We start from the raw sequence: 16,110 nt of genomic DNA, 5'->3' as shown, positions 1-16,110 counted from the left end.
AACATCTGCAGGTTAAAATGCCTTCTTGAAATAAAAGATTTTTTCTTAAAGCAAATGACCTGTTGTCTCCTCACACACAATTTGACACCTCTGCGTTTAATTTTTTTTTCTATGTGTTGACGTTACAGAAAAAAACCTCATGAATTTATGGTGAAGATGATGAGCGTCTTCCAAACCATAACAGCAGGTCTCACTGCAAACCCACTCCTGCCTGCTCTTTCTTCTTCACCTCTCTGTGGATGGTTGACCACCATCCTCTCACATTCACATTTTCACCTACCTCCCTTGCACACACATACTTTATTTTAATCAGTGTTATGACATCTTTAAAAGGAAAAGGTTGTGAGGTTTGGAGGTGCATTCAATCTCAGCTGTTTAAATCCACACTTCCTGTCACATGTCCTGATATCAGGTCAGCAGAATCCCTTCAGCTGGTCTCTGATCCCGGACCAGCAGGTTTCAAATAGTGCCAGGGCACATGCGCACGCAGCGACCTGCAGTGAAACGTCAAACAGTCAAACGTTGCTCATTCTTAAAGCTGCCTAACTCAAAACATTTCCTCTTCTGACCCGTTCTCTGCTCTTATCCAGGCTTTAGCTGTCTTGGCAGAAAGACAGGATGAGGTTTAAATACCCCTAGAGTTGTTAAGCCAGATAAATAGGTTAAATGAAAGCTGTTTCAATGACTCTCATAACCAGCAATCGCCTTGGGCTTTTCCCAAAGCAATGTGCAATTACCTGCAAATGAGCCACTCCAAGACAGCCCTGTAGACCATCATCGCGATCGTTTGTTTCAACAAGGCGGTAATCCAGAGCAGAGTTCCGCCAGCAGCTCACCACAGCCCTCTATAGTTGTGAGAAATAAATTTAATAAGGTTGAAATTAGACAAATTTTGAATTTCCCGCCTCCAGACGATATACCCAATAATGCACAATATTATCAAGGCATAATGGGGAGTGCCTGTGAAATAACAAACAGGATTTTCTCCCATGAACGTATGACCGCATACTGTAGACAGCGTGGCTTTCATCTGTCTTTCATGGCAAAAAAATTTTCTGGCACAACTTCACCGGCTTCCAAGATGCATGGAGAGGATGAAAGAATTCACAAAGCAGGAACTCCAGCATCGCTTGCGGGAAGATGAACAACTTTAATAATTGACCAACACGTTTTGGCTTGTGGCCTTCATCAGGGTCATAGTAAAATATTTTAAAAAATTGCTTAAATACAAGACAGGAAACAGAAAAAATTACAAATTAACCAGTCAAAACTTCATAGATAGGTCAGCTGACATATAATAGGTAGGTATTGGTTAATTGGCTAAGTCACGTCCAAGTAAATACCGAACTAGATCATTACTGATGAGGAGGAGGGGGGGTAACATAACCCCCATATGTCTGAAAATAACACATGCATGAAATGCATAACAAGGAGTGCTATGAATATACACAGAAGAAAGAAAAGAAAATAAGAGAAGGAAAAAAAAAGACAGTCTTTAATGGTAAAGGCACGTTTGAATTTAGAAAACAAGATTACATCATAACATGGTGATAGGTTTGTAGCTTGAACCTATTCGATGGAACGTTGAAGACAATATAATTACACAGCAAGCAAGACACGAAGTAGGCAAAGTTCTTAATGTTTCTCGTGCACGGGAGAGAACTGGACAAACGCCGTTCCTTCGCTTGAACCCAGTTGCTCTCGTCCGCTCCCCCGTAACACTGCTCTTTTATTGAGGTTACATGAATATGCATAGGTTCATTAACATATGATGTATACATACACACAGAGTACCTTGCCTTTGTGTATGTGTGTGTGTGTGTGTGTGTGTGTGTGTGTGGGGTCAGAGTGTGACCCCATAAATGACTTCCCTAAACCTGCTGGTCTGGAAATCCAACAGTTCATCAAACCAAAAGGCACTTAGACTAAGACAGATATAGCTACGTTAATCCTACCATAAAACAATAAGACAAGGTACGACCTCTCCCATGCTCCCAGAGTGCTCTCTAATGCACACAAAGTTTGCAGACTATCAAGGATCAAACCTCTACCAATCTAAAACTAATTATAAAACTCTAAGCATATATAAGTAGATATTTCTAAGCATAAATGATAATCAACAATACAAAACCTAACACATGGGAACACGTTTGTTAAAAGATCCTTATTTATGTCTCTAAAATGTAAAATCTAGACTTAAAATGTGGACTTAAAGTGAGATGTCTAGAACGCTACTCCTTCTTTGGTTAAAAAAAAAAAAGGGGAAAAAAAGGTGTAGTTCATAAAAGCTCATTGATAGAAAAGTCCTTTCATGGAAAGATACTCGATCAGCATGCTTTTTCAAAAATGTTAGAATGCTTCTGGGGTAAAAGCATTCCGGTGGGAATCTGAACGAATCATAAAAACTGGCAGCTCCATCTTCTTCTAATGAAATCGCCAGCCAATGAGTTCCAGGTTTATTCCTTGAATCTGTATTTATGATCAGATATGCAGGCCGTTTAAACAAACGTTTGAGTAACATCAGTAACTCAGCTGACGACAAAACGCCGTAGAATCTGTCACTGACTAGCAGCCTCATGATACTCTCCAACTGATGATTGTTCATGACTCAAGAAAAAACAGAAACCTATCAGCAATAATCAACCGAAACTCGTCTTTTTGAATTGATCTTGAGAATTGAATCGTAACAAGCATAAACGATCAGCGTTGTTGTGTGAGGCAGCGGGACTCTGAAGCGCATTTCAAGTCTCAAGTTGCCATTTATTATCAGTGATAACGCTTGGCTGTCATCTGAAGGACTCATATTGAACATGAACAGAGTATATCCTTCTTGAAATTCTTGTCTGTCAATGCACAAGGATAGATCTTTCAGGTTTCTCCCGGTAGCTGTGTACATGCCTATAACAAGATATCTGGGCAGTGAACCCAGAAACAGGTTCTCATGATGTGATATCTTGACTACAATGACCTGGATGACTGAGAACCTTCACAGACACAATGGGATTCACTTTAATTAAAAATCAGAAAATAGAGCAAGTGGAGTCATATAAATATCTTGGGACCATAATCAATGAAAAACTGAACTTTGATGAGAATTCCAAATTCCAAAGGGGTCACCGGCGCCTTTACTGCCTCAGAAAACTTGCTCATTTCCACATTGACTGGAAATTTTTAACTTTGTTTTACAGTTCTTTTATTGAGTCTGTTTTATCCTTACCTCAGCTTTATCAAACACAGCAAACAGAGCTCTTGTTCAGTTCAGTGTTTTGCTCCAGTCTGTTTTCATCCCTGTGAGCCCCTCAGAGCAGTGAAATGATTAAAAGGCCTTTAGTGGCTCTGACTGATTAGACTCAGAGTTTAGATCTTTTTGGTGTTCCTGGGATTTTACTGACCATCGTGAATTGAATTGAATTGAAAGCCTTTATTGTCATTATACACAGTATAACGAGATTAGAAACAGCTCTATAAAAGTGCACACCTGCTTGTAGCACATTATAAAAACTATACAATAATTTAACTATATTTAGTGCAACTGGACGGAAGTCATTGAGACTGGTTATGGGTGACTTTTTGGAGATGGGGATGATTATGGTAGATTTCAGGCAGGGTGGAATGACGGCTTGTTCCAGAGACAGGTTGAAGATGTCAGTGAAGACCTGTGCTAGCTGCCCGGCACATGCTTTGAGGACCTTCCCAGGTACTCCATCTGGGCCTGCAGACTTCCTGGGGTTCGCTGCACAGAGTACACGCCTCACATGCTGTCTCTCAAGAGTGAGTGGGGGATTGCTAGAGGCTGGTGTGGGTTGTGGTGGTCTCTGACTTTTAGTTCAGGTTCTGCTCGAGGCCTCTTCCTGCTGACGGGGAGTTTTGGCCTGGTTTTTACTGACTGACCTCCACTCTGTGGTTTTAAAGTGAGCATCTGCAGAGGAAACCATCACTGCCACAGCTGTAGGTCAGACTTCCTGTTTTTGTGATGAGCATTAATGATGAAAACCAAGACTCGTCATCACTCAGACTGGCTGCAATCTTGTTTCTCAGAGTTCAAACCCATCACGCTGCAGTGAGTTTGTTTTTTAAAAGCTCCTGTAAGAAAGTTTCACCTGAAGAGCTGCTCTCAGGTAAGAACAATTGCTTTACCTGCCGATCTGCTCGTGGCTGAACATGATTCAGAGGGTCTGTGATGGCTTAGTTTGATTTTGAAAGATTTATTTGTTCTGTTTCTGCTGCTGTCAAGAGAGCACTCTGAGATTAAATCTGTTAAGTTAAAGATTTTCATGCTGTTAGGGCTGAGCAGACACAGAGCCTCGACCTCAGCAACAACATTCCTGCACTCATAGCATCATTTCATCATTATCATTATTATTTAATTTTCTTTAGCAGGAGAATGAACAGAGGTATGCACGTGTAGCTGTGACTTCATCAGCTGTGATCTTTTCTTCTTTTATCAAAGTAATAAGCGTGCTGCTTTAAGCAGAAATCCTTTCAGACACCCTGAAGCTGAATTCGCTGCTTCGGCCATATCCAACACGTTCTATCAGATCAGACGGAGCTCCGGCTCCACCTCAGCAGCTTCACTTAACCTCGCTCTCCTTTCTGTTTGTGTTTATTGTTTATGTTCGAGTGACTTTGATTATTGACGATTTTATCAAAGACAAATTACAGATAATATCACTCTATACAAAGGCAAATCCTTCTTCTCACATAAAGTCCGGAATAATTATCTTAAATACCTCGTAGTACCTTTGTTACCCTAACAGAGCTGCTATAGGCTCAGACTGTCCTCAATTTAAATGATTGTTGTTTAAAACAATGATTTCTCAAACTGTCCAGTTTCGTTTACTCATTCAAATCGACTGCCTAAAAAACAAAAAAACAAGTGAAGGAGACAGGAAAAGGACTTTCTGTTACGGTTTGGAGGAGGACTCAAGCGCAGGACTCCAGGCTCAGATGCACACAAGAAAGATTTATTTAAAATTCACCAGGTGTATATACAAGAAGGTGCAGGGGGGAGTGCTATGTACAGCTGCGTGAGGGAAAAGAGGCTCCAGGGGAAAAGCACGCGTTCTTCAGATCATCCACACACACAATCACTGGCTCTCACTCCAACACTTGCCACTCGGGAATCACACAGGGGGAAAATCCAGGGAGCTGCGTGGTAGACAACGATCCAGCAACGAACAGCAGTCACCTCCTGGCTTAAATGCTGATCATATTAATGAGACCCAGGTGTCTCGTCTCCCGAGGGCGTGGGGCGAGGGCGTGAACCCACAGTGAGTTCCGCCCCGGCGAGAGAGAAGAGGAGAGAGAGAGGAGGAGAGAAAGAAACAGAGTGTGCTGATCAGCATGCAGCTGATCCGCCTGGGCGTGACAGTTTCAAGTTTTATTTGTCCAATACAGGTAACAATGGCACAGTATGTGTTTCTGTCTTATTTTGTGCTCAGCTAAGATAAAATGTAGATGCTAAAAATGACAACCTCAGAACTGGCTTCTCTCAAAATGTAAAAGAACCCACACACAACTTTAATCACACTCTGGATCTTGTTTTAACATATGGCATAGAAATGGAACATTTAACAGTGTTTCGTGAAAACCAGAGGCGGAGCCAGACATTTGAAACACCCGGGGCTTAGCCCTAAAGGGTAGTATGCATGTGGGATTTCTTTTTTTTTTTTTTTTGGGGGGGGGAGAAATGACTGACTAATAGGCTCTGTTTTGAGTTTTGTTCAAAAAAGAATGACTTCATATAGGGAAAAATATATACCACATGTGCAGTACACCTTAAACTAGTTTTTTAATTAAGCAGCAAGGCAGAACAAAGTCGGGGCTGTATTAAGACACGAGGACTAAACCCCAATTCAACCAGACCCAGAACTGATCCAGAATTAAAACAGGACTGCAACAGTTCAAAATCAGGACTACTTAGGATTTAACCAAGACAGAACCAGAATCAGAACTAGATGATAGTAGCACTAAAAATCATCATAGACCTGCAGTACACTTATTTTTTTAATTCTACCAAAGTACACTATTTAGATTGAGAAAAGTTTATATAATTATTTAGCCTTGTTGTGCAAACAAGCCTGCATAACTTAATAAATATAGAATTTGAAAAATAGCAAACCTAAAAAGAAACACTAGGTACGAGATACATGAGTACCTATGATACGGTGATACTTTTGGTAAACGACCATTTGACTAACATGTGTGTCTCACCTGCTCTTGTTCATCTCTGTTCTGTCCTCATTCTCCATCTCCCTCTCTGTTCCTCTCTCTCCCTCTTTGTGCTGACAATCATCAAATATACAGTTGAAACCACATATTTATGTACACTTTTTTAATTGTAACATCAAATCAGACTAAATGTTTATTTTTTTAGATTGATAAATATAAAAAACATATTTGTTAACTTTAAGAGTAAAGAGAGAAACTATCTGTATTTCTTAATTGCAAATGGCACCAAATTGTATTCAAACTTGAGCCACACTTATGGAGCTCCATAGTTCTGTTCCTGGTGTTTTGGTTGATATCTCTTAATTTTCCCATTTCAAAGAAACAGACTCTGTGTTTTGCCTTATATGCATCCACAGGTGTGCCACCAATTTACTCACATGGACTCTACTAACCTATCAGAAGCTTCTTCAGCTCAGAATGGAATCGTCTGGAGTTTCTTATTAATTAACAATAAACTTAGTGTACATGTACTCCTAAATTTGATCAAAGTGATAAAAAATAGACAGCTCTGTCTCTCTTTATTCTGACATTTAACTAATTCAAAAGATATTTCAATATTTATCTAAAACAAAAGTTTACTCTAAATTGATCTTGTACAGTAAAAATGTTTTATGTTTTCTCCCTAAAGTGTATGTAAATATCTGGTTACAAATGTGAATATCCTGCTGTGTACTGAAATCCCTCTTGTTTTGCATAGAAATATACTGAACAACATACAAAGCATAATATATAAAATAACATTTACCTGAGTTTTTTCTTTGAAAGAACCCTCTAATGTCCATTCTTATATTTCAGTACATAACTGAAACCGATTTAGTCGGGGAGGGTAAGAACTGAAAATATGAAATTAACACACGTAAGATAAGACTCTATAAAAAAAAATAGCATTTGTTCGGCTTTTCATTGTTGATTCACTTGAAGAACAAGTAACGTAATATTGGTCAAGTGATCAGTTTGATATCAATCTTTCGTGATACACCGTCATATTTACATTATTTGTACGGTATGAATGGTTTGCTTTGGTACCTGGTCAAACTTCAGTTCTCCTCTGTCTGCCTGGCTGCGTTTCTCCAACAGCGCACTCGTAGGCAGCAGCTGCCCCGCCGCTTAGTGCCTGAGCTCGGATCATACCAATATCAGGGGGGATTCACGCACAGTCGTAAATTCCCACAGTGTGCACTATGTGCTTCGAATATTGTGTGTACTTTTTGTTTTATACAGTTGTCAGCCAGGCATCTAACTATGAAAAAATTACACTCCAAAAGACCCCGGGCTTCTGACAAAACAACCCGGGCTTAAGCCCAGTAAGCCACCCCCACGCTCCGCCCCTGGTGAAAACCCTCTTTTGTCTGATCATTTCCTAATAACTTTTAAATTTACAATAATTGATTACACAGCAGTGGGGAGTAGATTGCATCACAGAAGATGTGTTTCTGAAAGTGCTGTTTAAGAATATAATCCACCCACTGTTATCATCTTCAATGCCCTGTACTAACACAGAGCAGAGCAGCTACTTGAACGCTAGTCCAACAGAGGTCGATTATCTTCTTAATAATTTTACCTCCTCACTACGTACGACTGGATACTGTAGCTCCTGTAAAAAATAGCACCTCAAATCAGATGTACTGGTATAATTCTCAAACACGTTTATATTTTCAGATAATTAGCTATTAAAAGCGAGACATTTTAAGAAATGAATGATAAAAAAGAAGCAGCTGTGCAGCGTAAAGACACAGAATAACTCCAGCTTTCTGTCTTTTTTTTTTATTCTAGCTGAAGTACGGGACAAACTGCGTTCCTTTTCGGCTCAATACGAAACACACAATATTTTCTCTGAATATGGGACAATTCCGTTTTTTACGGGACGGTTGGCAACTCTACTAACTAACCTTATGAATAAAATAAAGTTCACTATCAGTAACATCAAAGCACCCACCCAGCTGTATAGAAACTCCGTCATGCTAGCTACAAGGTATTGTAAGTGACTGTAAAAGGTTAGCACAACGAAAATAAACTACACCTAAACTTAGTTTATATTTGACCCAGATAGACTGCAGGTCATAATTTCTTACCTGAAGATCAGTTCACCTGACACTCGGCGACCGTCTCGGGTCTCTCCTCCTCCTGCCTCCCCTTTCCCTCATCAACCTGCTGGTGGAAGCTCCGCCATAGCCACCACCAAAAAACTGAGTTATTTTTACACATCGGCCATGATCTGGCCAATCCACCACCTTTCGTTGTTTATACCGTTACAAAAGAAAAACAAAAAACAAAAAAACAAAATCACCATCGGCCCACTGGGCAAATGCCCGGTATGCCTGATGGCCAGTCCAGCTATGGCTCTGCACACCTATTTACCTTACAATATAAATCCCCTTGAGGCAACTATTGTTGTGATTTGGACCTATATAAATAAAATGAAATGGAATTGAACTGATTTGGTCAGGGTTTTTGTTGCCTCTTTGCTTGTCTTGCAGGAGGTCTCTTGGCCTGTCAGTCAAAGCTGAGGGCACTCACGTAACTCATGGGTGACATGCTGGAGGCAGTTCAGGTTTGGGACTCACCCCATACCCCAATGGAGGACGGTAAGGAGGATGTACTGCTGTGGGAGCTTTCAAAGCTACCACTTGTGGAGCTCTGGAGGATCCAGTGGGGTCTCAGTCAGTCAGACCTGCTGCAGGACTTCCCCCCCATCCCTCCACGCTGGCTGCGGTCTGCTGACGCCTGCAGCACCGCCAAAACAATGATGAGGTGTTACCAGGAGGACAGAGCGCCAGCGGTGTTGGCCGCAGTCCAGTCTCTAATCGGCGGAAATCATCAGGTTCGCCCTGTACGTTTCACCATGATCCCCCTGAGACCTGAATCAGATCTAAAACCTGTCCAAGGCTTTGTGAAGACTCAGCGGCGGAAGCTTATCAGCAGGATCCAGAGACCCGGCCCCATCCTGGAAGCCCTGCAATGCTGCAGGATCCTAAACGCCTCAGAAAGGGAGGCCATCGCCATCTACGGAGCTTGCAAGGACAGGAACCGGGTTCTAGTAGACCTGGTCCTCAGGAAGGGGGAGGAAGCTCAGAAAGTGTTCTACCACGCCCTTGGTCAATCAGAACCCTTTTTACTGCAGGAGCTGAAAGAGGATCACATCAGGGACAAGGTTTGTTTTTGTCACCTGACAGTTTCAGCAAAGTTCAGAGGGAATGTCAGGTCTGAAGACCACTAGTTCACCTTGATCCATGATGTCACCAGCTGTCCTATTTTTGTTTCCCAGAATGCCTCAGACTCAGTTGTCATCATGGAGATGTTGGAGTTTCTGGTCTCAGATGAACTCAAGTGTTTCCAGTGGTTGGTCAACAAATACATGACTGCAGAAAGTCACTCTCCCATTGGTGGAGAGCAGTTGGAACATGCAGACAGACGGACGACGTGGAGACTTCTAGAAAAACTCTTTGGATCCAATCGGGCAGAACGTGTCGCCATGGAGATCCTGATGAAGATCGTGCCAACGCTGTGTATGTATGCAAAGTCTGTGCTAAGCTACACTTGACTCGATATTTATCAGGAAGGATGTAATCATGTGATGTGATGATGTCATCTTTCTGCAGGTCTCTTTTTTCAAGCAGAAGCAGTGACATCACTGACCTACTCTGACATCAGGTTGGAGACAAATACACCACAGGTAAGTTGTGTCACTGTGATGTCACTGATGTGCTAATTGTTGATTTTTTTTTGTTGATCAGTCCAGTTTTTTAATCATTTTTTTACCTGTTGGTCTGTGCAGGTTGAGATTACACCTGAGGTCAGCGAGGATGGGAGCATATTCAGGTAACACAGGGTTGTTGGCGGATTGGTTTAATGGAAGGTTAGGGCAGATCTGGTGCCATGCTGCTGTTCACCCCGCTCTTGATGTTGTGACCTCGAGTTATGTTTGTGGTGTTTGATGTGTTTTTATTTGTAAGTTTATTTGTAAGACCCAACACATACTGACGTTATCACCAAATCATACAAGTTCATCAATACCACCTCACCCTACAGTGGAAGTATTCACAGTGCATCACTTGTTCCAACTGTCATGTTGTCTTGTCATGTTACAGCCTTATTCTAAAATGGATTAAATTCATTTTTTCACCTCAAAATATTTCTCAGCAGCAGAAACGGGGAAACTAGTGATGGTCAAGGGAAAGATTAATGCAGCAATGTACAGAGACATCTTTGATGATAACCTGCTCCAGAGGGCTCTGGATCTTGGACTGGGGCGACGGTTCCAACAGGACAGTGACTCTAAGCACACAGCCAAGATAACAAAGGAGTGGCTTGGGACCACTCTGAAGTGACCCAGTAAGAGCCAAGACCTGAACCTGACTGAACATCTCTGGAGAGATCTGAAAATAGCCGAGTACCAACGGTCCCCATCAAACCTGTTGGAGCTTTTCACTTTGTCATTTTGAGGTATTCACCAAGAGGTTGATTCTGTTCATCTGGACATAGCGTTTTCAGTGGGAGAAATGTTTCATCACTTCTTTTTCTTCTTCTTCAAACTGAAAAAGTCACTTGGATGACTTTATTCTGTAAGGTAAACCCCCTACAATAACACAGAGAAACCCCAACAACTATATCATCTCCTATGAGCAAGCACTTGGCGACAGTGGGAAGGAAAAACTCCCTTTTAACAGGAAGAAACCTCCTGCAGAACCAGGTTCAGGGAGGGGCCATCTGCTGCGACCGATTGGGGGTGAGGGGAGGAATACAGTACAAAACACACAGTGTGGAAGAGAGCCAGTCTTGTTGATGATCTCAATGAGTCTAGTCTCTGTCTAGTCTTCTAGTTTGCATCACATCCCTATAGGAGCATTCAGTTGAGCGATTTTATACTATGGTTTGTTCTTTCTACCTCATTGCCTTGTTCTTTTGAGTCGGCTACGACATGCAGGGGACGAGCGATTGCAAGAAGAGCAGGCTGGTTTTCGGAGTGGCTGGTCATGTGTCGACCAAATCTTCACCCTCCACATGATTGTTGAACAAACACTGGACTACCAAAAAAAGATTTCTATCAATTTTATCGATTTCAAGAAGGCTTTTGACAGCGTCCACCGGCCGACTATGGGCTATCCTACATCACTATGGAGTCCCCCAGCAGTTTGCAGACGCCCTTCGTGGTCTCTACTCCAACTCCCACTGCTGCGGCTGGATGGTTGACAGCTGCACGGGTCCCGCGACCCTGAAAAGGATATGAATGGATGAATGGATGGATCAATACTGGCATCCTTCCTACTGGGACCGGATAACGAACAAAGAGGTCTTATGAAGAGCAGTCACCCGTCCCTCAGCCTGATGTTGTTGCCGAAAGGCGCTTCCACTTTGCGGGCCATATTCTACATCTACCCGCTCATCGCCCGGCCAAGAGCCCCATTACATGGTTCCCGCGCACTGCCAAGGGAAAGCAAGGCTAGCCAAAGATCACATGGCATTGAACATTTATGGAGGATCTGCAAACCGTCAACCTCGTCTGGGACGAAGCCGAAGCTGTCGCTGCTGACCGACATCGATGGAGAGCGGGACGATGCCTCCCAACAGGCTCCTTCCGGTTCTTATCTATATATGATCCCCCAGTTCTACAAGCTCTTTGTTCTCAGCCTCCCTCTCCTTTTCAATTATTTCACTTCTTCACTTCTATGTAGTACTAATCTGCCAGGCCCAGGAGCCGCTGCAGGTTATAGGATATTAACTTGAACAATAATGTACCTTCCCTATGGATCTTTGATGAGCTTTGGAGTTTGAAGTAGTGACCTGGCCATCTTGTAGTCAGCATTTTTATGTCTGACGTGGTCGAATGTGTTTCTTGTATGAAGACAATCTTAGATTTGTTTAGACTCACTAATGATTAAATGCAGAGTGGTGTATAAACACATAGTGAGCAAACCCCCAGATAGGTTGACCAGATTTAAGATTGAAGCATTAATTAATGGCAGGACTTCATTGATGAGTCTTGTAGGAATGGGGTCTAAAAGACACATTGATGGTTTGAAGGAAGTAATTACTGAAGTTAACTCAGAAGATCAATTAGAGAAAAAACTATAAACAAATATTTTTTTGTCCATTTTCAACTTTATTAGAAGGCTCAGTGAAGAAACGACAGGAAAGCGCGCACAGAGAGAGAAGGGGGAAGACATGCAGCAAAGGGCTGTATAATACAATTTAAGGCTGTGAACACTGTCTAGATGCTCTGAATATCACCTCACAGTTAAGAGCTAACAAATAAACAGTAATGTTTCCATGTTGCCAGGTTGCGCTGCCAGCAGCACGGTGTGTTCAGGTGCAGTGTGACAGGCCTGGTGTTGGAGGGATTTGGTGACGTGGTGTATGAGATGGTTCCCTGGGATGTGGACTTCCTGTCCTCTAAAGGGCTGCAGGTGGCAGGAGCTCTGTTCAGGTTCCACCTGCTGACTGGGAGCTTCCAGCGACTCCACCTGCCGCATTGCCAGCTGCTCTCAGGTCACTAACTGTTTCTTTGACATGTTTTCTGCCAGTTACATGTCACAGTCCCACCATGAGGTCAAACTTCACATTCACATGACAGCAAACAGAACCTGCAGAAGAAATCATCCTCGCCTGATGTTTTGGAGGAAAGAAAAATACTTTCTGATCTTGTTTAATCCTCTGAGTCCGAGACTTTGGAGAGAAGTTTAGATTTACATTTTGTGTTTGGCTCATTCCAGGGTTACCATGTCAGACACGTCTGAATTGCCATCGCTGGCTGACGTTTCTTGATAGTCTCTGGATGAATGTTTTTCTATCTTGCAGATGGTGGTCAGCACTTCCTATCTGTAGCTCATGTCACTGGGGACTGTGTGGACTTTATCACTCCAGGTCAGGTGACCGATAGTCATGTGACAGTTGATATCTCGGGCTTCTCGTGCTTTGGTCTGGTGACCCCAGCGCCCAGTGACCAGATTGCTGGCCTGGTGTTGATCTTCTCTCAACCCACAAATTCCACACTGTTTGTCCTGCTGCTGCCCAGGAATGTCTGCCTCACTCAGGTAAGCAGGCCCTGCCTGAAGGGTCCTTACAATATCCATGAAAAGTGCAGTGAAAGGTTTAAATTTCAAATGATTTATATTTGAAATGATATCCTCTGACACCGGTAACAAATACCTGAATCAGTCTTTGTGGCTCTGACTGATCACCTGATGTGCAGGTGAGAAAGGAGTGGAAGCGGCAGATTGGGGCTGAGTACGTCGAAGCTATTCCTGACTGCGAACTGATCCCAAATCACACATACAAACTGATTGGAGAGCCCGTCACAGTCATCCAGCCAGAGGTATGTCACTTGGACGCTGCACCTGCTCTCACCTGCTCTCACCTGCTCTCACCTGATGCTTTACTTTCTCTTTGTTTATCATTGCCATGGTGAATCCTCGAATTGAAACTCCATCAGCTGTTCAGAAACAGGAAGCTGAGTTTGTTGACGCTGCTTCCTGATTAGACCCTGATCTTAATTTTTACACACACACTCTCATGAAGCTCATTTCTTGTTTTTATCGTTTCAGATATCAAAGTTCGTGAACTTCAGAGACTACAACAACTTCCTGCCGTCATTCCAGGTGCAGCTGAAGGCTGGAGCCACACAAGTGAGGCTGCAGCTCAGGAGTCATGTGGCTGGATCCCGTCTGATCGGCTGGGTGTTTGGCAACAAAGAGTGTGAGGTCTGGGCCCGAGACATTCAGCTAAAAGGTAATTCACACTACATGTGACCTTCTTTTACCTGTGTCTGTAGTTGATTTATAGTCAAACTGAAAACACACCATGGTTCTTGAAAATGTGAGACTTTATCATGGAGACTCGTGAACCTGCAGCTTCTCTTTGATTGTTTCAGCCAGACATCTCCATTGAACGTTTGCCTGTCCTGACCAGTGTTTTTTTCCTGGCTCCCAGTTTGTGCTCATGCGTCTGAATCCTGTCCTTTAATTGGCTGGTGTCCAGCAGTTTCAGACTGCTGCCCCCAGACATGCTTTTTGTCCTTTAGAGGCTTTAATCAAACCAAACTTACTCTTTCATCAGCTAATCAGAAATTCAGCTTTTCCACCTGAGAAATGTTTATCAGGTAACAGTGATAACATAACTTTAATTAATAACTGTAGTTTCAAACATTTCTGATGTCTTAATCTGAATAATCTGTTTAATCCAGAGTGACCTCAGATCTTTTTGTTCACACAGACAGATCTATAAACATCAGAATCAGAATCCTTTATTAATCCCAGAGGAAATGAAATAATGCAATATATTACAAAATTACAGAATATAAAAAAATAGCTTTAATATAAACAAATAGCTCAATTATAAATATCCAGAATCTTACAAAGATTAAAAATATATGATTGACATTTTACCCTAAACTGTAAAACTTTATTTAAATGTTATTTGTTATTTTACTGTAGGGGATGTGCAAAATGATGTAACTAATGCAGTGTGTACTGTGCATTAGTTGGATGTGATATCCACAGGGAGAAATGATTTCCTGTGTCATTCAGTGGTGCATTATGGGTAATCTCAGTCTCTCACTAAGCGTGCTCCTGTGACTGGGCAGTACGTCATGGAGTGGGTGGGAGGTATTGTCCAGCATTGTCTTTATCTTGGCCTCTTCGACACCATCTTAAGGGAGTACAGCTCCATCACCACAACATTACCGGTCTTGCAGATCAGTTAATGTGTGTGGATCTGGTCTGATCTGTGTTCCGGTCTCTCCCATGTCAGTGAAGGTGCTGGACTTGCAGGACGAAGATGCGACCCTGCAGCTGCTGCAGATGCTCAACCGTCTCGGTTCAGAGGATCTGAAAACCTTCCAGCGCTTCCTGAGTCTCCGGACTGATCCGATCTCCGTCAGCCGACTGGAGGCCGCAGACAGAACCAGAACTGTTGACCTCATGGTCCAGAAGTACCACGCCGAGGGGGCCAAGGAGGTAACTGAGGAGATACTGAGGAAGATGAGCTACAACCAGCTGGCAGCTGCTCTCAACAAGAGCTGATCAATCAGAAAACAGATGTTAAATTTTTTTTTTAACATGATTAAATGTTTATAATTCTCTGTGTGAACAAGGTTCAGTGGTTTATTTTTACAAACACCTGTTTCAATATTTGAGATGAAATTATCTAAAAGATTTTTTTTAAATAAAAAGAGAGAAACTCTTAAAGTGACAACAACCACATTTCTGTTTGAATTTCCAAAAATGTCACAAGATCAAGAACAGGAACACTGATTGCATTACAACTCCCCAGAACTAACAGGTCCGCGAACACCTCATCAGGAAACAAAGTGTAAAATCTCACCTATAAATGTCAGCAGATTGTTTCTTTTCTGATCACATTAAGTAACTATGACAGTATTGCAAATAACTTGTTTATGCACATTTTCATGTGTTAGAGCCCCAGCTTCATTTCAGGAGATGAGATGAGATCGTGGTGGCATTGTCCCTTTCATGTTTTTGTTTCTTTAATGATAAAACATAGATTTGATCCTTGATATCTTCAGTTTGAAATGCAGATAGGAATTAAAATGCCCGTCCACAGCATGCCAATGCCTACCATTTCTGTTCTCCTCCACCTCTGGTATGGGGCCAGTCTATAATCGCTGTGCTGATTAGGCAGAACAGAAATCACTGTATTCAAGATGGTTGGGCAACATGGCAGCTGTTATCTATTTTTAATACATTAATGATAAGTTTATGAGGGTTCCTCAATTGTTGGAAGATGTAGCTACTCACTAATCAATGTATATTTATGAGTACAGTATTTTCTTCTATTAAAATAAAGAAAAAAATGACTGAGTATACCCTTCATCACATCTGCAGATGACATTTTGTGTTAGTTTAGTGTAAATGCTAGAAAACA

The 16,110-nt window shown here is 42.1% G+C and overlaps 1 protein-coding gene across 1 annotated transcript; it reads left to right on the top strand.

Moving 5' to 3' along the window:
• Window positions 1-9,609: 9,609 nt before the first annotated feature.
• LOC146641296 (uncharacterized) lies at window positions 9,610-15,755 on the top strand. The gene is made up of 8 exons (XM_085397158.1): window positions 9,610-9,737; window positions 9,831-9,904; window positions 10,007-10,050; window positions 12,509-12,717; window positions 13,027-13,262; window positions 13,421-13,543; window positions 13,773-13,956; window positions 14,977-15,755. The coding sequence occupies exons 1-8, from the start codon at window positions 9,704-9,706 to the stop codon at window positions 15,246-15,248; spliced, it is 1,176 nt and encodes a 391-aa protein (XP_085253284.1). The 5' UTR covers window positions 9,610-9,703; the 3' UTR covers window positions 15,249-15,755.
• The last annotated feature ends 355 nt before the right edge of the window (window positions 15,756-16,110 follow it).

This window comes from Rhamphochromis longiceps, linkage group LG23 (genome assembly GCF_057381845.1).
Source record: "Rhamphochromis longiceps isolate RC_006_pf linkage group LG23, R_longiceps_female_GT1.1, whole genome shotgun sequence".
In the NCBI taxonomy this organism is placed as follows: Eukaryota; Metazoa; Chordata; class Actinopteri; order Cichliformes; family Cichlidae; genus Rhamphochromis; species Rhamphochromis longiceps.
The sequence above is the reverse complement of the archived record's forward strand: the minus strand, read 5'-3'. Positions and strand labels throughout refer to the sequence as shown.

Bases quoted from the DNA above. Each gene is read 5' to 3' on its own strand.
- LOC146641296 (XM_085397158.1), top strand. From the start codon at position 9,704: ATGGAGATCCTGATGAAGATCGTGCCAACGCTGT. The intron at 10,051-12,508 runs GTAACACAGGGT...CCATGTTGCCAG, and splicing joins GAGGATGGGAGCATATTCAG to GTTGCGCTGCCAGCAGCACG. The intron at 13,957-14,976 runs GTAATTCACACT...CTCCCATGTCAG, and splicing joins CCGAGACATTCAGCTAAAAG to TGAAGGTGCTGGACTTGCAG.